Source organism: Leptodactylus fuscus, chromosome 1, assembly GCF_031893055.1.
Source record: "Leptodactylus fuscus isolate aLepFus1 chromosome 1, aLepFus1.hap2, whole genome shotgun sequence".
Taxonomy (NCBI): domain Eukaryota; kingdom Metazoa; phylum Chordata; class Amphibia; order Anura; family Leptodactylidae; genus Leptodactylus; species Leptodactylus fuscus.
This window is the reverse complement of record NC_134265.1, coordinates 103,645,605-103,668,591: the sequence shown is the minus strand read 5'-3', so window position 1 is coordinate 103,668,591 and position 22,987 is coordinate 103,645,605. Positions and strand designations below refer to the sequence as shown.

Sequence of the window (22,987 nt, the reverse complement as noted above, 5' to 3'; positions counted from 1 at the left end):
CTGACATGAAGTACAATGTGTTACGAAAAAACAATCTCAGAATCACTTGTGTAAGTTAAAGCGTCTCAAAGTTATTGCCATTTAAAGTGACACATGTCAGTTTTGAAAAAAGAGGCCTGGTCCTCAAGTCACTTTTGAGCTGTGTCTCTATAGGGTTAAAAAAACAGCAGCTCCACTTTCATTTTAAGGATTAATTTTTGGAATGTAACCTTTATATTACTCCATTAACTCTCCATTCTGCAATCCAGGTCCTTAGAATTCCAGATCACAGGGGCTGTGTGGCCGACGAATGGGAACAAATGTTTGTAGGAATGTTCCGGACAGCCTATAAGTGACCAAGCACATCTTTTAAGAACTACAAAAATCAGTTATTTATTGGCGTCACACCTGCCGCCAAACAATGAAACTGTATGGTGGTAACCTGCTTTAGTGATCATTCCTCCCACATGTAGTTTGCACAAGGATGTGCACATGGTAGTCAGCACTCATTTGCTTAAGCCCATAGTCTGCTCTGCACTAACCTGTGAAATAGGTCCTTTAATGTATTAATATTAAGCAATGTATTCCAAGTCATAACACCATCCTTGTTACATCTGATAATTACTATTATTCTGGAAAGGATAGTGTCAATGTCTCAAGATAAGCCTGAGGACGTCTAATACCATAATACTAATCAGCAGGCTAGGTCTACCTGTGCATTTACATAAGTCACTAGCTCCGATGTATTGCCTTTAGCAGTATAAAGTATAAGACAGCACTAGGAATCTGGACAATATTCAAGTGCCGAAGGAAAACGGAACATACATTGTGCAAAAACACAAAGCTCTTCTTGCCGGCACAGTGAGAGACTGAACTGTGCTGGCTCCGGAGCTGTGGAAAAAGTACTACAAAGCACAGCAAGATCACCAGGTCTGGAGACCATATTCATTATCACATCTCTGACTGTTGCTCTGATAATGGTCAAAAACGTAACTATGTAATCCACACAAACAAGGGTTGCATCTTCCCCGACCGCTAGAACATTCAAGAAATTCAAGTCATATATGAAGTGGAAATAAAATGCTTTAAAAGAGACAATGTTGTCCAGCCAATTCTATAATCCTAAAAAAAAGGGAGAAATCACTAGATTTTATCTCTGAGAAGACCATAGGTAATGGCAAAGGCAGTAATCACAGTTTACAAGTCATCCTGTCATTTGGGGGAAAATGGACTTCCAAGTTTCTAAAAATGGATAAAATTTAACTGTAGAACCGATTCTTAAGAGGCACCTAAAGAAACCGTTCATCAGATGATCATTTTGCGCACTTTTCACGCATTTCTTTTGTGTGCGTTCAGGGGCGTTCACACTACAGTCAGTGTCCGCTCCTAGTGTCCGTTCAAAATCTCGCACAGACATTAGCAGCGGACACTAGCTGTGTCCTTGACATTTTTCATTCATTTAAATGGCGATCGGGGGCGTTCTTTTACAGTCCGTGCCTGTCCTTAACTGTCCGTTCCTAAAGATGTCCGACTTTTCAAGCGGACAGAAAAAAACCTTACATGTCTGGTTTTGCTGCCCGCTTGAAAAGTCGGCCATCTTTAGGAACAGACACTTAAGGACAGGCACGGAGTGTAAAAGAACGCACCCGATCTCCCTTTAAATGAATGCAGAATGTCACGGACACAGCTAGTGTCCGCTGCTAATGTCCGTGCAAGATTTTGAACGGACATTAGCAGCGGACACTACCTGTCAGACACTGACGGTAGTGTGAACGCTCCCTTACACTTCTATTCCCACAGTACAGCTTCTCCTCTCAACTGATCAGGCACCAAAGCTGGGCAATGAACCAAAAAATAAAGCGGCTCCATTAATGTATGTGAACTTGCTCATCTAGGATTATTTCACTTATTACAGCCATGCCACCCTGTCATTGGCTAAAGGATATGTCACTCAGTGTACACTATAAAGTCAGAAAAGCAGATTTGTGAATAACCGTAACCAAAATTAACTGGCACTGCGGTGTATATAAATAGTGTGTGTGTAGATTTCGGTTTTCTCAAGTATCAAGCCTATGATCCCTCAAGCACAGAATTACAGGGTCAACTACAGACAGAGCCATCTCTGCCTGCTGGAATACATACCATATTTTCTGGCGGATAAGACTACTTTTTAACCCCTAAAACTTCAGAAAAGTTGGGGGTCGTCTTATACGTGGGGTATACAGTGGGACAGGGGACGGAGGAGCGGGATCGCAATGCTCATACTGCAGTGGTGGGAGTGGAGCGATGCTGTGGCCCTGGCCTCTGCTGTGCTAATGCACTCTGATTGCAGGCTTTAACCCCCCCCCTCCCTTCTCCCCCAAAGTGTATTGCCTATTGAAGGCTCCCAGGCCTGTCATAGTAATATTACTATTGCAGCTTTTTTCTCGCCTCCTTTCCCTAGAATACATATAAAAATAGATAGCTACTGTGATACACATACACATTAGGTATCCCTGTGTCTGAAAATGCTCGGGCTACTTATAAAATATTTTTCCTGTACAGTGAACGTCAAAATCAAAAGTGTCAAACCGCCGTTTTTTTTCACTATTTCGCCTCTGATTTAAATAAAAGGTGATCTTAACCAATAGTCATTCCCCAACATGGTTTAACTATGGTAAATCTGGCCCCGCCAGATTGTCCTTGCAAAATGAACTGGTTTTCAGGCGGAGAGGACACATACGGACACCGGCGGTTTGCTTTACAACCCATGCAAATGAATGGGTTGTAAAGCAGACCGCCGGCAAGCCGTCCCCTGTCCGGTTTCTCCAGGGTTTAGGACGGAAACGGCGGACAGCAGCTAAGTGTGCATTAAGAAGAGGTACCCCACGAAGAGGGGTAGTCTTATACGGCACGTATATCCCAAACTCTATAATTTAACTGCAAATGTTTGGGTTCGTCTTATACGCTGAAAATACATTAATCTTTCAATTAATAGTGTCCTTAATAATCTACAACGCCATAAAAACAGTCAGGAACTGCTGTTTTTCTCATAAGCGTGACCAAAACCGGTCTAATCATCATCAGCAATTATGATAGGAGTATGTCCCCTCCCCGACTGTAGAGAGTCTGTTTGGAACAGTCCATGCCTTCTCTAAAGATTGAGATCACATAACCCAAAGGATGAGAAAGATAATGAATGTTCAGATAAAAAAGGGTCATAATAGTGAATTTAAATATACTGAGGGAATTAGTAGTGTTTCTTTCAAGAAAACCTGTCACCTTACATCTACTTACAGCAACCAATTATTCATTTTTACCTTTTCTTTACAGAAGATTTCAAACGCACAACATAAAACCAGCAATATATATGCATAAATCAGAATTTACGACACACACACCACTGAGAATTTCAGCCCTTTTTACAAGGCAGGCAAAACACCACCTGCATTTAGCAGTATAGTTTAATATTAATCGCAGAATATCACGTAACATTTTAGCAAAACCGTTTCCCATAGAAGGCTTCTGCCAGACAGCATGTGTTTTTTTTTTTTTTTTTCTTCTTTTTAATGAAGACGCCTTATCAAGCAGATATATTTTCATTGGAAAGCAGACGTGACAATAAGGAATTGCATGGCAGAAGTATACAGGCCTTGGGTGAAATGGATCCCAATACAGTTATTTGCACAGTGTGATCTCTGCACATCACCAGTTGAGCTGCGGCAGCCATTTTAACAAAAGTGACAATTTAAGATTCATTTATCAGAAACTGAAAACCAATTGTTATTTGTCAGCACATTCTGGTAACACAGTGACTCCTAAGGAGTAACCTAACCCTCACAATGAGTAAAGAGCTTAGATTTAGAAGAGTAGTCAGCAGGGAAGGGATCAGCAGAGACATTCAGTCTGGAGTGTCACCATACTATGTATTATATATGACATTAGATTCAAGATGTTAGGACAGCCAGAAAGGACTGCTTGATGTTTGTCCACATAGCAGCATGGACAAATGCAGTGCAGAAAAGAAAGTCAATGTCAGTCTGCACCTCAGTCTACATCTAGGGAGCATACACAGTCTAGACTTCTTTTCCCTGACAGAAGATATACTTCAAGGGGGGCGATTTCTTTGCTTCTTGTTTCTACAGTCGCCACAGGTGCAAAGCTTTGTTATTATGACAGTAATGAGCCCCCAGGAGAGGGGGGGACAATTTCTCCTCTCTCCAACATGGTTTACAAAGCGTTTAATAACCTTCATGAATATAATTATAAGACGTACTACTGCCACATTGTTTGCACGTAAGTAATGAAGGGAGAGAGAATGTAACCACATCTGTTTGCAGTATAGCATTGACTACTTTTCATACCGTGATCGAGAGCGCTTCCTGCTGTTTCCTGGGCCGTGTCCAACACGATAAGAACATGGGACATCCCTATCTCTGTTGTCATCTCTTCTTCTTTCTGTAGATGGAGGTGGTTTTCTGGGTGATCTTGAACGTGATCTACAACACAGAAATATCATGAATGTGCCTGTGCATGAAACCGTACACTGAACAAAAAGTCCTAATATAAATGGGTCAAAGAGTTTTCTGGCTGGTTTCATACTGATGACCTACAGTGTTGGCCAAAAGTATTGGCACCCCTGCAATTCTGTAAGATAATACTCATGTTCTTCCAGAAAATTATTGCAAGCACAAACTCTTTGGTATTAATATCTTCATTTATTTTGCTTGCAATGAAAAAACACAAAAGAGAATGGAAAAAAAGTCAAATCATTGATCATTTTACACAAAACTCCAAAAATGGGCCGGACAAAAGTATTGGCACCCTCAGCCTAATACTTGGTAGCACAACCTTTAGACAAAATAACTGCGAACAACCGCTTCCGGTAACCATCAATGAGTTTCTTACAATGATCTTCTGGAATTTTAGACCATTCTTCTTTGGCAAACTGCTCCAGGTCCCTGAGATGTGAAGGGGGCCTTCTCCAAACTGCCATTTTGAGATCTCTCCACAGGTGTTCTATGGGATTCAGGTCTGGACTCATTGTTGGCCACTTTAGAAGTCTCCAGTGCTTTCTCTCAAACCATTTTCTAGTGCTTTTTGAAGTGTGTTTTGGGTCATTGTCCTGATAGAAGACCCATGACCTCTGAGGGAGACCCAGCTTTCTCACACTGGGCCCTACATTATGCTGCAAAATTTGTTAATAGTCTTCAGACTTCATAATGCCATGCACACAGTCAAGCAGTCCAGTGCCAGAGGCACAAAGCAACCCCAAAACATCAGGGAACCTCCGCCATGTTTGACTGTAGGGACCGTGTTCTTTTCTTTGAAGGCCTCTTTTTTTTTTCCTGTAAACTCTATGTTGATGCCTTTTCCCAAAAAGCTCTACTTTTGTCTCATCTGAGCAGAGAACATTCTTCCAAAACGTTTTTGGCTCTCTCAGGTAAGTTTTGGCAAACTCCAGCCTGGCTTTTTTATGTCTCTGGGTAAGAAGTGGGGTCTTCCTGGGTATCCTACCATACAGTCCCTTTTCATTCAGACGCTGACGGATAGTACGGGTTGACACTGTTGTACCCTTGTACTGCAGGTCGAGGTTCTTTATCCACCATCCGCACAATCTTGCATTGAAATCTCTCGTCAATTTTTCTTTTCCGTCCACATCTAGGGAGGATAGCCACAGTGCCATGGGCTTTAAGCTTCTTGATGACACTGCGCACGGTAGACACAGGAACATTCAGGTCTTTGGAGATGGACTTGTAGCCTTGAGATTGCTCATGCTTCCTCACAATTTGGCTTCTCAAGTCCTCAGACAGTTCTTTGGTCTTCTTTCTTTTCTCTATGCTCAATGTGGAACACACAAGGACAGAGGATGAGTCAACTTTAATCCATTTCAACTGGCTGCAAGTGTGATTTAGTTATTGCCACCACCTGTTAGGTGCCTCAGGTAAGTAACAGGTAATGTTAATTACACAAATTAGAGAAACAGCACATGATTTTTCAAACAGTGCCAATACTTTTGTCCTCCCCCTTTTTTATGTTTGGTGTGGAATTATATCCAATTTGGCTTTTTGACAATTCTTTTTGTGGTTTTCTATTGAAGACAAATTAAATGAAGATAATAATGCCAAAGAATTTGTGATTGCAATCATTTTCTGGAAGAAAATGAGTATTATCTGACAGAATTGCAGGGGTGCCAATACTTTTGGCCAACACTGTATCTTGTGGATAGGTTATCAGTATCTGATCTTTGGGGGTCCAAAACCTGGACACCGCACAAATTATCTGTTTCGCCAGGATCAGAGTTAGAAGTTACAGTAGTGCTGTCTACGCGTATTATTATTATTATTTATTTATATAGCACCATTAATTCCATGGTGCTTTACATTTGGGGGTTACATACAATTTGGGGGTTACATACAATACACAGAATATACAGGTAGATATAATACTAACAATGACCGACTGGCACAGTGGGGTAGAGGGCACTGCCCGCGAGGGCTTACAATCTATGAGGGAAGGGGGGTAGAGACAGAAGGACAGCGGGGGACTGTACAGATGGGTGTGGCCTTCAGGGCCTTCTTGAAGCCTGTGATTGTGGGGGGTCAGTCTTATGTGACGTGGTAAGGAGTTCCAGAGTATGGGGGATGCACGAGAGAAATCTTGGAGACTGTTGTGTGAGGAGTGGATGAGAGTACAGCGGAGTAGGAGGTCATTGGAGGATCTGAGGTTACGTGTGGGCAGGTAGCGGGAGATTAGTTCAGAGATATATGAAGGGGACAGGTTGTGGATGGCTTTGTATGTTAGCTTTAGTAGCTTGAACTCAATTCGCTGGGCTATAGGTAGCCAGTGGAGGGACTGGCAGAGGGGAGCAGCCGATGAAGATCGGGGGGTGAGGTGGATTAAGCGAGCAGCGCAGTTTAAGGTGGACTGGAGGGGGGTGAGGGTGTTAGCTGGGAGTCCATGGAGAAGGGTGTTGCAGTAGTCTAGGCGGGAGATTATGAGGGCCTGGACGAGCATCTTGCTCTTATTAAAGTAAAAGGAGCAGAGCTGCAACTACCCAGCACCAACCCTATACAGCGGACATGACTGCATCCTCTGCCCACCCACTACTGTAGTTGGGGTTTTAGATTCCTCCAAATCACAGAAGTTTCATACTGATCACCTGCATTTGGTGCTGGAAATCTCCTTAACTAATAAGAACCATGGGTCAATAAGAACAAATCATTTTTTTTTTTTTTTTCATTTATTGATGAAAAAGTAATTTATTTTTAGACCTTTAGGGGATTTATATAATGTTCTCAATATTGACTACCCAGTTTATTTCATGATGACACCAGGAGTGGATGGTTTAAAATCCAAGGGGGAAAATTGAAAAATGCAGTTATAAATCAAAAGCTGCCAAAAAAAAAAAAAATCATGATACCCAATCTCTGTATCTTTCCCTTTAACAAATAATGGACCAATAAAATTTTTAACATGCTGGATGCTTTTCTCTCCAAGAGACTAGCCACTGCAAAATGCATCGGATAGCGGCTTATTCCCCTTTCTCTATTGAGAAGACATGTATGTTATGGGGGCTTAGAAGGAATTGGTGTCAGCCAAACAAGTATGACCACCTTAACTAGATATTGTTTGGTCTCAGACTTCCCCTTTAACCATTCAGCAGCCCTTTTCCTTTTTCTCTGAACCATAGTTAAGATGAGTGTTGCAGGGTGTATACCCGACATCGGATACTGAATTCTGCTTCACAAGTCTGGCATCTAGGAGGAAAATGTCTACATATGCGAAGAAGTTATCCATTATAACACTACTCAAAGCTCTTAAATACAGTAGAAATCAATGAAACGGGCAAAAAGTCTGCTGAAGGTTTTATACCAGATGAATGTTTGAATACAAACATATTGCATTTGCTCATTAGGATTTTTAAGGTGTACAACAGTGAAAAAAATAATCACAATTTGATAATATATAAAAAAAAAAAGAGGTCAGATTCCAAAATACTAACAAAAAAATACTATGCAAAGATTGAGAAACGTAAACCAACAGGACTCAAGCAGGTGCTTTTAGGCTAATCTCCACACTGGATGGGATGATGCCCAACCACTCAAAGTCTGGCATATCATCACAGCTGTTCTGTTAGAAAGCCAAGTGGAAATGCTGTACATTCTGCAAGCTTTTCATCTAAAGCAAGGTTCATTCATTTATTACACCATAAAGGATGTGTAGGCGTATAAGTAATAGTAATGACTAACCTTGCTTGGATGAAAAGCATTTTAGTAGCAGTAAAATAAAAGCAATGTTGAGTTGAAATAAAAAGCAAAAAAATACAGGAGATTGACAGCTGAAAAGTAGTACAGGATATCTATTACTCCTAGAGAAATCCCAGAACCAAAGATGAACCGCTTCTCTAAGTTTATAGGAAGGACAACACAATGTCAATATCCAAAATAATATAACGCAGAAAGGACAGTGTTACATAGGCTATAGGTGGCAATGGCAATTATTAACCACTAGCCTCCGCCCGCGACTTCGTCTGCGTGTTATTGACGTCGATGAGCAGCCTATATTCAGCAAATTGCTGCCTTCAATGATCCACCTGCTCTGGCGTTCCGGCAGCTCTTAAGCTGCCCTGCTGCTGAACTTGTTCCTCGCACTGTCCTTGTGATTGTTCCGACATCTCAGCAGCTCACTGGGACGCCATATAATGAGCACGTTGTTGGCATTGATGATCCACCTGCTCCGGTGTTTTGGCTGCTCTAAGAGCCGCTTGACACCTAGCTTGCTCAATCCTCCTCAGCTCGAAGAGAACTCTGACTACTGGCTATCTTCGTAGCTCTCGTTGTTTTAGAATATTGCAACAAATTAGATTTTCTTTTTCCTGGCATGTTTAAAATTTGGATTAAAGGGGTTTTTCCATGTCAGTGTCTCAGCACTGGAGCACATCAGATAATATGCAAATACTTGTATACAATGGACTCAGTGTTGATTCTCCTGCTGGCAAGAGCAGTTTAATATAGTATATGAACATAAGTTCATAACAGTTGTGAAGCCATGTCATTTACTGGGTAGACTATGTGTTAATGGAGGTTACCAAATGTGTGCCAAATTTCATCCAAATTCGTTCAGTTGTTTTTTGCGTGATCGAGTAACAAGCATCCAAACACACAACTATTCAAACTTTCTATATTAATAGGATTAATAGGATTAACTGATGAAAAGTATAAAACCATTATAAGAAAGGATGCTCCAGTATGTAGATTTCATAAAGAAAAGTAGCGCTTATTAAAACTGGCATGCAAAGAGAGGCAACAGATTCTCTTAGGGTCCATTCACATGGAGGAAAAAATTCCGCTAGTGGAAAAGAAAAAAAAAAAGCTAGCAGAACCCATTGAAATCAATAGGAGGCTTTTTTTTCAGCGAGGAAAATTCCACACCAAATTCCTCACCATTTTCCTCCATGTGAATGGACCTTTAAACTTAGAAAATCCCATAACCAATCGGCACTCAAAGACTCTATTACACAAATCTGGGAGGTGGAGACGAAAAATGTCATGGACTCTGGCTTCAAAATAAAATTCTTAAACTATTTAATTTATACTATACAAATTATAGATAATGTATAAATGGATAAATAGATTGTTTTACATTTACACAGTCAAATCCACAGCTTTTTTCGTGAATTGGAGGAGCTTTGCTGTATCAATCTGACCTTGGCTGTCAGCCATTTATGAAGCGGTCAGAGTAGGAGTAAGGCTGTGTTAAAATAGAGGACTTAGGAGACGAAAACACTGACTCTGAATCCACAGCGCAGCAAATAATACTGCCATATAAATTTAAATCTTAATATCCAAATCTCTAAAATGATATTCCGAAACGGTAGTCAAATGATTCCACAATACATTGCCTAAATTAACTAACATATTAAGCCCCAAGAGATCAGAAGAGAAAGGAAGAAATGTCAACATACCTGACATGTCTGAATAAATACTTTGCTTTCCTAAGATATAACAATTCTAGAGCATCTTCTGTTTTGTGGTTATTCCTCTAGAATATTAAACTGACAACTGGGTATTGCCATTTCCCTAGTCAAAGGTGTGTTTCCCAGGCTTTGACAGGATAACATGAGAATGTTTAAGGGCAATCCATTGACAAACACCCCACCCAGTAAAAACTGAATTTCCTTTGTTCATACATTTCAAGGAGAAACAAAAAAAAAAACCACAACAGTATAGTGCTCAGTAATCTCCAGCAGTCCATGTTCAACCTGCTGCTCTATTCAAGGAGCCCAAGCCCACACACAGTTTTCATGATGGTTGGGGGTCCCAGTGGTTGGACCCCCACCAATCTAATAATCACATATCCTGTGAATAGGTGAGAAGCTGGAAATCAGAAATATACCAAGAAACTTATAAGCATCAAAGTATAATGTATCTATGATAATGTAAATGGTATTAGTAAGTGAGATAAAATTCTCAGTCATAGGTGTTACATTAATATACAACCACACAAACCATACCTGGAACGCCTGACTGTTCTGTACGCTGTGGGAAGAGAATGCTTCACTTTTGAATGAGATCGAGATTTGGATTCATAATGGAGTCTTGGAGACCGAGATCTAGACCTGGACCGTTTCTTTCTTTTTTTCTTCTTTTTCTCTCTCTCTTCATGTGGGAATTCACGAATTGGGGACCTTTCCGTGACTGGGTATTCTGTTGTAGGCACAATAACGTCCTCTGGGAGGAAATCACAATTCATGGAGTTCGCATCCTGAAAGACATTAGGACCTCTTATAGCTTACAATCGAAATAACGTATGAAGGCAACTAAACATCCATGTGTTAATATTTGGAGGCAGGCTAACGCCTTTAAAAAGTGTACCTAACCTTTCAAAAGATTTGGCATAAATCAATAGTATAAGGTATACACATTAGAAATAACACTATTACAAGCCAATATAGGACTCCTTCTGCATTTTTAGCAGTTTTCCTAATTTTTGGTTGCCTTGTAGCTGGTTGGAAGAGACTGGCTGCGATTTTGTGTGCCATACAGAGAGAAAATTGATGACAATCCGCTAATCTGTCTCACTCTTTCTCATAAGCTGTTGAAGGAACATACAAGACGACAGTGAAGTGATGACTTGTATTGATGTAAAAAAAAAAAAAAAAGTTAGACAGCTTTTGTCCCACAGATTTGTATGGCCCGGTTCACATCTGCGTTCAGGTTTCCGTTTGTGGAGTCCATTTGAGGGACCCCCTCGAATGGAAACCTATATGCATATATTTATTAAAGAAAAAAAAAAAACAAAACAAAAAAACAGTTACCTTCAGGAAACCCGCAGACCCCATAAACTATAACTGGGTCTATTTGGTTTCCGCACGAAACATGCAGAGAGAAAGGTACTGCTTGTACTTGTGAAAACCACACGGACCCCATGACAGTCTATGCGGTCTGCGGGTTTCCTGAAGGTAACCGCTTTTTAATGCGTATAGATTTCAGTTTGGAGAGTCCTTAAGAAGACTCCCCAAATGGAATCCCAAACGCAAATGATCACAGGGCCTATTATGAGCAGCAATCTGAAACACTTGTAACCTTTCGTCTGCTTTGCTGTGGCTAGATGGAATTCAGCAGCTATTTCAGAGTGATTACCTGTGTTTAGCATGGTGGAGACGAAAAGTGTAATGGAGAAAGAAGAATTTTTCAAGATATACTAGATAAGATATACTAAAAAGCTTTTTATAGTAGTTTGTACTGTTGCTTTAGGCAAAGGTTGTTGAAAAGTTAGTGAACATTTAAATATTAACGGAGTTTTTATTATTTTACCAATGGATCAACGATGACCAATCAACACACAATTCTCCAACATGGTAGGCTGTCAATCCTGAAAACCTTAAGAGAACACAAGAGGCATCTACATTTACCTTAGGCACTATTCCTACATCTAAAGGGATTTTCTGGCATTTTATTTTTTTTAAAGAAACAACTCCGAATGGAATAAAGAATAAAACTAGCAGCAGTCTCCCCAGATTCCCCACCACTCCTTTTTCACTGCAGCATAGGTCTCCTGCTGGTGTCTACCTTTGGGTCCTTTTCAGTGCACATTATATGCTGCTCAGTGCGATCAGTTCATCTGTGTTGAGAGAAACTAGAAAATATAGACCAAACGAAAAAACAAAAACAAAAAAGAAACACAACATACGTATGACGAGCTACTGACAGACATAGGACCGTGTATGTCTGAACCTGCCGGGCTGTGCAATTGTTCTATAATAAAATAAACATTAAAAGAAACGCTCAGCTGGATCTACACCTCTGCCACTTTTATCTGTGCCTCTTTGTACCTTTCAAACAAGCACATAACAAAACAAGAAACACTTAGTGGCTATGCATCTTTACTCGATTATGTAACACCATGCACAGCATGTCTGGACAGAAAATGCTAGTAATATTAAGTCACAGCAGTACTATCAATGGATTAAGAGGAACCTTTATATATCAAATTGGATGAAATCTGAGGTTTAGCCAAGTAATCCACTAAAGAAGCTTACTAATATTATTCACTATATATATTATTTCTTTTTTTCTAATTGTAACTCTAAAAAAAGCAAATGGACAGTTTGATATGGCAGTAAAGCCATAATAACCACATAAAGTGGTGACTTGACCGCATCCAGTAAGGATGTGTTTATCAGTTTGCCTTCTATAAATTATCTTTCTTTTTATTTCCAGTCTGATTTTTTTTTTATTCTTTTACAATACCGCCTAATTTGAGACTTTGCTGTCAAAACATTTTAGTTTTAGACCTTAAATTGCAAATTAGTCTCACTACATACATGCAACAATTATTCTACCGCTAGTCTGCTGTAATGTAGAATTAAGGCCACTTGTGAGAATGGTTCCATTAGGGTTGCTGTTGCTTTTTATAGCATGCAGCATTATTGTTGCTGTCAAAGTACCAGAAAGCACAGAATAAAATGGTCATGCATTTAGTATAAACTGTATGAAGTCACTCAAAGCTTGCCATACGCAGAGTTCAGACAACAGTGATGCAGGCGTCCAATCCACGATGTGATCATTAATACAAACAATACCAACAGCAACAACTAACCTGCCTGATCTAAAAATAAAAAGATCCAAAATGCAAAGACGACGTGCAAATTGACTGTTGACAGGTGAAAAGCAACCTAGAACTCATATGTTTAGCTATCACACCAAACGTACGTTTGCAGATTTCCAAGACTGATCATTGGGTGGAAATGGACAGTTTGGCTGACAAAAGACTAAATGTGTACAGTCAGCTTCAGACACACTCCAAGTAACTTTCTAGTTTAATGCCAACTTGATGGAAGTATAACAGCTTGAAAGTGAAAGATGCACATGAAGGCACGACGAAGTACTCAAAAATTGTTACACTCTAGAGGTGTTGAACAGGCAGATTTGGTGCCCCAAATCGCATGGATTTTAAGGGAAAATTTGATTTGCATTTCCACCTGTAAACGCCTGGAGTGTAGGGATTAATAAAGGTGGAAAATGGCAAAGAAACTCATTTTATTAGGTACCATTTTACTGAAATGGAAGCGTCTCTCCAGAACGCTCATTGATATTTTATGAAAAAGCTTCTAATAAAAGATTTTTAGAGGGCCAGACCATCATCTTGAACTGTGGGCATTATGGAAAATGTTATTTATTTAGCGGCCTTCCATTTTGATGCTTTCTTTCCTCTTGGCAGTTGAAATGGGTGGATAATTGGATTTGGATTGGATTTTTTAATTTTTTTTTCCTGCTTATATTTTTATATGTTGTGTTAGTTTCTATTCTATTGTGTGTTAATGCTATATATTTGCTGTCTAGTATATGCTCATTTTAATCCTGAAAGAGGCCTTTCTGTATGGAGGTAAAGAGAAAAAAATAAAAGAAAAACATACAAAAACAATAGAAAAGAGTTTGCTCTCTTATTTCATAGTCTGAAGACTAAACTGAGCTGTAAATTTAGAAGAGATAATGAAATACCGTATGCCGCTCTAAAAATAAAATTAAAAATAAGGCAGGTGTCTGAGCCTGTGTGATATTTACAGTCCCAAGTCTTTCCAATTCTTCACACATACAGGCAAGTCTCTACACCTATACATGAGCCTGACTACATATAAGCAGTACCTAGCCAACTTCCAGCAAAATGGGAGATTGAAGGGCAAAATTTCAGTGACTACAAGACCACAATGTTTTCTTTTCAAATCTATACTGAAAATGTTCAGAATCAAATGTTACGGTAATAAGTGATGTCTCGGCAGGACAGTGTGCGATTCCCTAAGCTTATAACCGAAGAATATAGAATGGATCCAATCATTTTTTTTTTTTTTAATTACTAAAATTATATTAAATTTATGTCCAAGTATTTTATAATCTCATTTCTTATAGTCTTTCTTAGAAAGATTTAGGCCCTAACAGGAACAGGTTAATCCAGAACCAGCAGAAATAGACTGTTTAACTATTAATGCCCTAAATGATATTTCAATGTAATTAATTTAGCATTAAGACAAGTAAGGTCTTAAAATATATCCGTTAGTTACCTATTCTAACAAAACTGATTGTAGCCTTCACATATCTGAAGGTATATGGCTGGTAAAGCCAAGTTCACAACGCCATTCAGTTTTACGTGCTTTGGGTCTGCATGGGGACATGAAAAAAGGAAACCCAATCCGCTTAAGAAGCAGTTACCCATTGAAATGGATAAAGCAGAATGGGGGACGGAATCCCTAAACGGGAACTGAGTACTAGTGTGAACCAAGCCGTAAGAGAAACATCTGCACTGCTATAGCTAAACACTGACCCAATAAGTAATAGCTTTTGCCATAGTTTTTTTTTTTTTCTTTTTCAGATCATAGGAATCAGTGCAGAGCAGAAGACAGGGCAGGTTGGCAGCTGTTAATCCATTGCCAAACAATGCTGCAATTCATAAGTAGTTTACATGGTTATTAAAGTAGATCTGTTATTAAAGGGGTTGTCCCATGAAAAGCATCCTATTTATACTGCTAGTTTGTGTGGATTTAAGACCTTTCCTAAATACATTGCTTCATCAAAACTTCTTTGTTTGGCCGTTATCTTAATTTATTCACTTCATTGTTGACACTGCATTTCTATGGCCACTGGGCTTATCTGCTCATTTCCCCGAGTGAGGTAGCTGCCTGCTCTCAGGGGGGAGGGAGGGGCTGACAAGCAATAGAGCTCCTCAGATAGGGGAGGGAGAGGGTGAGAGCTCCGGGATTACTGTGCTGTCTATCTTCAGCTTTTCCACTTATCAGCCAGTTTAATTGAATTTGTCTGATAAGGGCTGAGATAAGGAGTCCGTTACCTCTGTATCCAATGCAAGCTAACTCAAATCCAGCTCTGCTACATCAGTTTCCACATCAGCTTTATACTGTGGTAATGCATTTACAACCAATCCCTCATTACGGACTGCAAACATAGCGGATAGCAGAGCAAGTGAAACCCCGCCCACCAATGTGCCGAGAAATCCAGGAAGTGAAGAGAGCACAGAGCCTGCAGGCTGTAGAACAAGAGTTATGGGAATACCCCTTTAAACTATTATACCTTAAAGGGGCTCTATCATTGGGAAAAGTCATTCTTACCTAAGCACATACTTGCATAGCGTTTAGAAAGGCTATTTCACACCTACCTTTAATATGTAAATTGCCTCAGCAGATTTTGAATAAGTCAGTTTTTATTCATATGTTAATGGAGCTTCCACCATGCACCGGAAGTGTCTGTGATCACAGTCTGCTCTATGTGTATGTACAGGAGAGAAGAGTCATCAGCACAGCAGCCTCTGCTATACATACATATAGAGCAAACAGTGCACTGAGACACTTCAGTGCACGGTGGAATCTCATTAGCATATGAATAAAAACAGACTTATTCAAAATCTACTGAGACAATTTACAAACAAAAGATAGGTGTGAAATAGCCTTTCTAAAGGCTATACAAGAAGGTACTTATCTAAATATGACTTTTCGCAATGATAGAGCCCCTTTAAGAAATAATTATAGTCCTGTTTGGGTAATAGTAGTGATCAAAGAATACCGCATACCGGACACACAGATATGAGAACAATGTATTCATGAGGGGAACACTCCTATACCCATCTCGTACAAATGACATCTCTATATGTAGATACATGCCAGTGGATTCATCACTGTGAGAAGAGAATGCATACAATTAATGTCTGGGGTATTCTTTATAAGTCAGTGTATCAGAAGGTGGAAAAAAAATCAATCAGTTTCAAACTACTTAAAAACATAAAAACAAGACAACCACCCTCAAAGTTTTACAAACGCGAATGCAGGAAATCCTGTAAGCTAAAATGTCTTTAGTTTGCTTTCCCAACAGGAACACAGATCTATAAAATCATGGCAGCTCTTTAAAAACAATATACAGTATGAGAATATATCTGCCTGCATAAATGCTACTATCGCAAAGTCAAAACAGTTAAAATAGAGTTTTAAGTTGCTTTTCCCGTAAGAATTGGCTGGCGTTCCAGCTCATCCATCAGTTCTTTTTCAAGCTGCATACACAAAATCAATAGTAGGCAGAGTATGTTTTAGAGGGTTGTCGCAGGCGTTTCTAATTGCTTTTGTATCAATGATTGTGATGAGGCAGCCGAGGACACGGAAACTCTTTATGAACTTACACACTTGCCAAAACCAAGCTAATTATTGTAAACCTGTTATAGTCTACATTAAAAGCCAACATGAACAGGCTTTAGCTCCTGTGGAATGCAATCTCAAGATTTATGTCTGGTTTTATTGCTGCAGTACATAAAAACAAAAAAACTATATTTTATTATACGTTTCAAAACTTTTGGAAATGTTATGCATCGGAGACTTGTTTAGGAAACAATCACCTAAACTAAATCTTTGCACAGGATTCAGAAATTGGGTAGAAAGCCTACAGTGTTTACAATGGAAACAATGCGGGAACAGGGGAGGGGAAAAAAATCCAATGTAGTGATTGTGGATAAGGAGCTGCAGAGTGAGGTCCCATACAAACGACCATAATTTTATCCATAATTGTGGATCCATACATTTCTATAGGCCCATAACTACTTGCGGATGCGTATTGGGTCCATATAAGGAGGCTGCAAATTATGAAGCAAGTCCTATATTTGTCCACATTTGAAGCACAGACAAGTGTAGTGGAGATACAAGTCATTTTGCAGATCCGTGATTGTGGATGACATACTTACGTGTTTTTTTTGTGGATTGCTGATCAGGTTTTGGAGGACAGACTAAATCACTATGGTCGTGTGCAGGAGGTCTTAGGTAAACTGTTATGCTCATGAAATTTCATGGAAATCGCAGAAAATTTTACATATATAAAAAGTCTTTTGGCCAGGATTAGACACCTATGACAAAGTTGTGTTCATGGACTCAACTACCAGCCGCTATGGGGTCTATTTCAACGAAGACAAATGGCGCAATTAGCTATAACTATGGATGTATGCGCCTCCATTACTTTACAGGGACATCATACTGCATGTAGTATCATTGTAATTACTTATTTGTATGATGGGATATCACAGGGTTTAGTGATCTTTGTGTGTACTTTATACCTGGTACTGTGCCATCATTGTGTGCATTGTTCCTGAATTGTAAGATCACTATGTGCATTAGCCCTGTGTGAAAGAGACCAAAAGTAATCATACAATGAACCTACTGCTTAAAGGGGTTGTCCCATCACAAGGATCCTATCTATACTGCTTGTTAATGTGGATGTAAGACTTTTCCTAAATACACTGCTTCAGCAAAACTGCTTTGTTTGTCCACTATCTTACTTTATTCAATTCTTTGTGGCCACAGCCCTGACTTAGCTGCTCATGAGTCAAGTGATGTATCTGCTGCTCTCAGGGGGGAGGGAGGAGGGGCTAAGTGCAGGGAGCCAGCCTGTGTATCTAGCTATTCCTGTGTCTGCACCATGTGACCTAGCTTCCTGCTTTCAGATAGGGGAGAGGAGCTGCTTTCATTTCTTCTGTTCTCCCAGTTATCAGGCTAGCTAATTCAATTGTGTTCATTATGGCAGAGACAGGCAGTCTCTGTATGTAACACAGAATGGAGTTGCTGCTGCCTGTACTTCATAGTCCAATATGGGTGGGCGGAGCTACACATGAATTTGGGGGTGGAGCTAAACAGCAGGTTGCATGTGAAACCCCGCCCACCAAATGATGCAAGAAACCAGGAAGAAAGAAGATTTTACAGCAGTAAAGACTGATGAGTATGTGAGGTGGGAATACCCCTTTAAGATGGTCAAAGTAGAGTGGAGGCCTATTATAAGCTTGGCAATGGTTACCTGCTGGAGAGATGCTATATATTTCCCCCACATTTCTCACCTATGTATGTTAACACCAATCCAATAAAGGTAAGTTCACACAGGGTTTTTTGGTCAGGATTTTGAGGCCATATCAGCCTCAAAATCCTGACCAAAAAGTCGGCTCCCATTGAAATTAAAGGGAGTCGCTCAGTTCTTTTTTTCCAGGAGCCATTTGTTCCGCCTCTCGGAAAAAAAGAAGCAACATGCTCATTCTTTTGCCTCATGACATCCACCTGAAGACACTCTCTCCCGATACGGCCCATTCACTTGGGCCTAATCCGGAGCGGAGTGCATGACTGGATGCCGATGCTCTGCACCGGCATCCAGTCACAGCTACACGTATTTTGGTCCGGAACCTGAGGCGGACAGTTAAGAACACCCACGGACAGTAAAAGAACGCACATGATGACCATTTAAATCAATGCAAAATGTCACGGACACAACTAGTGTCCGATGCTAATGTCCACACAAGATTTTGCATGGACATTAGCAGCGCACACTAGCTGTCGGAAACAGACGGAAGTGTGAACGCTCCCTTAGAGCTCAGCCGAGCAGGTATGTATTTGTATTTTTTCTCCTGAAGTTAAGGCTGCATTTTATTTATTTTTCCAAAATAAAAAAAAGTGGTCAAACACAAACCGTTGTTAAATCAAAGCAATTTGTCTTCTAACCTCTGCTGCAGTCAGGGCTGTGGTACTACAGTCAATCCCAAAATTCTGGCTTCAGAATACAAACATAATAGATTTACTTATTTTATATAATTAAAAGCATAGACTGTTGCATATTTACAGACTGGTAATTAGAAATCAAGTAACCATTATGCTCCAGCCATCTAAGACCTGTATTTAAAGACAACAGTGATAACCAATTATTATTATACAAAAGGTATTTAAGAAAATCGAAGCTGGTTTCAAATGCAAAGTATCTGGAAAAAGAGAGGACTCTTGAATTGGAAGTTTGGCTTACTGAAATACAGTCTTAGATGCAATAACTGGCAATAAGAAAGAAGGAATGGAAGTCCTGAATCATTTATACTAGCCTAAGAAATTCTTGATATTAAGATTGTACATTATATCAGGTGCTTCCCACTTCAGAACTGACCCAATGAAGTGGCTATGGGTTGCAGTCAATATTTCAAGATATATTCTGTATATCTTGGCAATGAGAACTATACTACAAATTCCTTCTTTTGTAGGTTTATATACCCTTTTTAGTAAACAAAACTCTTATCTAACATGCTTATAAAATAAGACTATATTGAAATGTACCGTATTTTTCGGACTATAAGACGCACCTAGGTTTTAGAGGAGGAAAATAGGGAAAAAAAATTTTGAAGCAAAAACTGGTAAAATATTTAATATATGGGAGTTGTAGTTTTGCAACAGCTGCAAGGCCACATTGACAGGTGACCCTGCAGCTGTACGGGGATGCATAGAGCGTTTTTTTTGCGGGGCCAGCTGTAATTTTTAGTTATACCATTTTGGGGGATATCTATTGCTTAGATCACCTTGTATTGAAAAAAAAAAACAGGAGGTGATTTAGAACTTTTATTTATTTCATATTTTTAAAGCTTTTTTTTTTTTTTTTTTTTTTACTATTTTATTCCCCCCCGGGGGCTTGAACCTGCGGTCACTTGATCGCAAGTCCCATAGACGGCAATACAACTGTATTGCCGTCTATGGGACATTCTGTCTATTAGTATTACGGCTGGTCATAGAGACCAGCCGCAATACTAATATAGCCGTGACAGGCCGGGGAGCCTCATTAGGCTCCTGGCTGTCACTCGAACAGGTCGGCTCCTGCGATATCGCCGCGCAGGAGCCGGCCTGCAACTTTACAGGTACGGGGCCGGTGGGGACCGGCCCCGGGGGAGAAGGGGCCACCGATACTGACCCGGCATCCGCTGTACTAGAGAGGCGGATGCCGGGGAGGGATAGACGCCGGGGCCTGAGACATCGCTACGATCCTCTGCCCTGCATGAAGCCAGCGGCGGGGGCACGGAGGAGCCCCTGCCACTGCTGGCTTCATGCAGGGCAGAGGATCGTAGCGATGTCTCAGGCCCCGGCACCTGTAATGGCGTCTATCACTTGCCGGCTTCCGCCTCTCTATTACAGCGGATGCCAGGCGCCACCTTCAGACTATAAGACGCACCCTTCTTTTCCCCAAAAATTTTGGGGAAAAAAAGTGCATCTTATAGTCCGAAAAATACGGTAATACAGTTACTACATGATCTTGTAGGTTTTTAAAATCAGAACTTGAAAACAACAACAAAAAAAAAAAAAAACTACCTAGCAGGAATGTCCTTCTGAGTTAATGTCCTATTATAATGGAAGTACTTGAGTTGACTTGAATTGAGGTACAATTCTGGATCAAAAATACATAAAACTAATGAGCAGCCCCTGTAACAGGCTTCTTCAGAAAGAGAAAAGCCATTACTTTCTCAGAATTAGGTCTTGCAAGTTCACAAATTAAGAAAGAAAATATGCCATGATTGTGCAAAGAGCTTTCCTTGCCAGGAGCTAATTGATGAGCAAATTGCACAACACAAACAGCATGAAGCTTCCTCTCAGCTGAATAGTAGACTACAGTCAAAAGGAATTCCGCTGTTCTCCTTGTATTCAATAAGCTAAAGTAATTAGGAAGAAGAAAAGATCACGGACATCATGTAGATGTTCTGGGAAAAAATAAAGCAAAGGAAACCAACAAATAGTCTGCAGTAACAAATACATTTCAGCAAAAAAATGCAGCAATGGTAGCGAATACATAGCGCTTCTTGAGAGAGGCCACCATTTATAGCCTAGAAAACACCCAAGTACATAATTCCAGGGGAGTATTATTATAGTATCTGGTGCAAAGTCCGGCGGAGGGTGTGCCTCGATTTATGAGGCACCGGCGCTATGAAAACTGTAAGTGTAAGTAACCCCAGCCTTCAGAATTTTGCCTAACTGTACTTATGGTCACCAGAAATTACCATATATACTCGAGTATAAGCCGACCCGAATAGAAGCCAAAGCCCCTAATTTTATCACAAAAAACTAGGAAAACTTATTGACTCGAGTATAAGCCGAAGGGGGTAAATCCACCATTGCAGATAAAAAGTCTGGTCATGTGCGTTACAGCTTAGAAACTCCATGGGGATCATAGTAATAGCAGTTAACCCCATCATGTCCCTCACATTAACCCCCTGTGTGCCTCACATAAGAGTTACTGATATGTGGGACATATGGAGGTAATAATTAGGTATCTTCATAATTAAGGTCCTTCATTAGTACCCTCATGTGTCTCACATATTAGTAACCCTTATATGGGGCACACAGGGGTTAATATGAGGGACATGATGGGGTTAACTGCTATTAATGTGAGGCACATGGAGTTACTGAAACTAAATTAATAACCCCAAATGCCTGACATTACTAAGAATAGTAATCCCAGTATGTACCTGTGCGTTTCACTTTTGTATTTACTGTAGCTTCCTCTCCTCAATACGACAGACATCTTCTATAAGACACAATGACTCCCGGCCATTGACTTATCTGCAGATGTTACATTCTAGTGGCAACAGGACCTTTGATGACATCAGTCACGTGACCTACATGACAAGCCAATTACAGAGCATGACAAGCCTCTTTGTTTAATTTATGCAGGTCCTTGCAAGTCTCTCTGCTCCGTGGACCCTGACTCGAGTATAAGCCGAGGGGGGCTTTTTCAGCATAAAAACTGTGCTGAAAAAGCAGCTTATACTGAGTATACATGGTACTTTGTGTAAGCCATTGAGCCACCTGTGATTCAAATCAAACTAGAAAGGTGGTGTCTGGTCATTACCTAATCTCACAGGACAGACATTGAATACAGGGAAGTCTTAACGTGCACCTAGAAGCTACTACAGATTATGATCTTACACAACAGAAGTTGAGTTGTGGTTAAATTATAGTTTAAAACGCAACATCCACCAATATAAAGAATTTATATTGCATCTTAAATGATAAATTACACAAAACTGAAAGTAGTCTATCAAAAATCTGCTATACTTTGTGTGTCTACAGCTTCTCTACATACTGGTGTTTCCATGGCAACAGACAACAAGCAAACTCCTCCGTAGTCTGAGCCATCATACCACTGACATCTTCCTTCCATTCTCCACTTGGGAATGCAATTGCAGACTCCAGAGTTTATTAGTAGACTGCTACCATAAAACTTTTTCCCTTCAATATATATGCAATGTTACAAGTCTAAAAAAATAAAAAAAAAACACAACTTAAAAATGTGTAATGTGTAATGACAATAGCCCTGCTATTCCAGGGAGACTCCAGACATTATCGTCATTCTATGATCAGCCAGTAAAAATAAGAATTTCATTCTGCAGCTTCCAGAGGTGTTTGAGTTTCCTCTTTGATGGGTTCTAATGAAATCATGAACATTATTAGCAGAGATTAATTAAATGGAATGAGCATGCACTCCGATTTCCATAAATGTGCATGCTTTTAATCTATTTACTGCATAAGCTTGACATTTCATAATCAACCATGATAGCCACATTAGACAGAAAGGTCTCTCCTGCGTGCACAGTGGAGCAGTACAAAGGGTTTAATATCAACAGTAGCGACAGCTCAACATAAACTAGAGAAAGAACACAACATCTGAATATTAGGAAAACTACATGCAATTATTATTTA

General features: G+C 40.0%; 1 protein-coding gene across 3 annotated transcripts in view; it reads right to left on the bottom strand.

Moving 5' to 3' along the window:
• Positions 1 to 22,987, bottom strand: part of SFSWAP (splicing factor SWAP) — an 88,933-nt gene that overhangs the window by 20,012 nt on the left and 45,934 nt on the right. For all 3 annotated transcript variants that reach the window (XM_075274865.1, XM_075274874.1, XM_075274883.1), the window contains 2 exons: positions 10,475 to 10,725; positions 4,323 to 4,457 (listed from right to left, as the gene is read on the bottom strand). In XM_075274865.1, the coding sequence (XP_075130966.1) occupies positions 4,323 to 4,457; positions 10,475 to 10,725 (386 nt within the window). The remainder of the gene's footprint in view (positions 1 to 4,322; positions 4,458 to 10,474; positions 10,726 to 22,987) is intronic.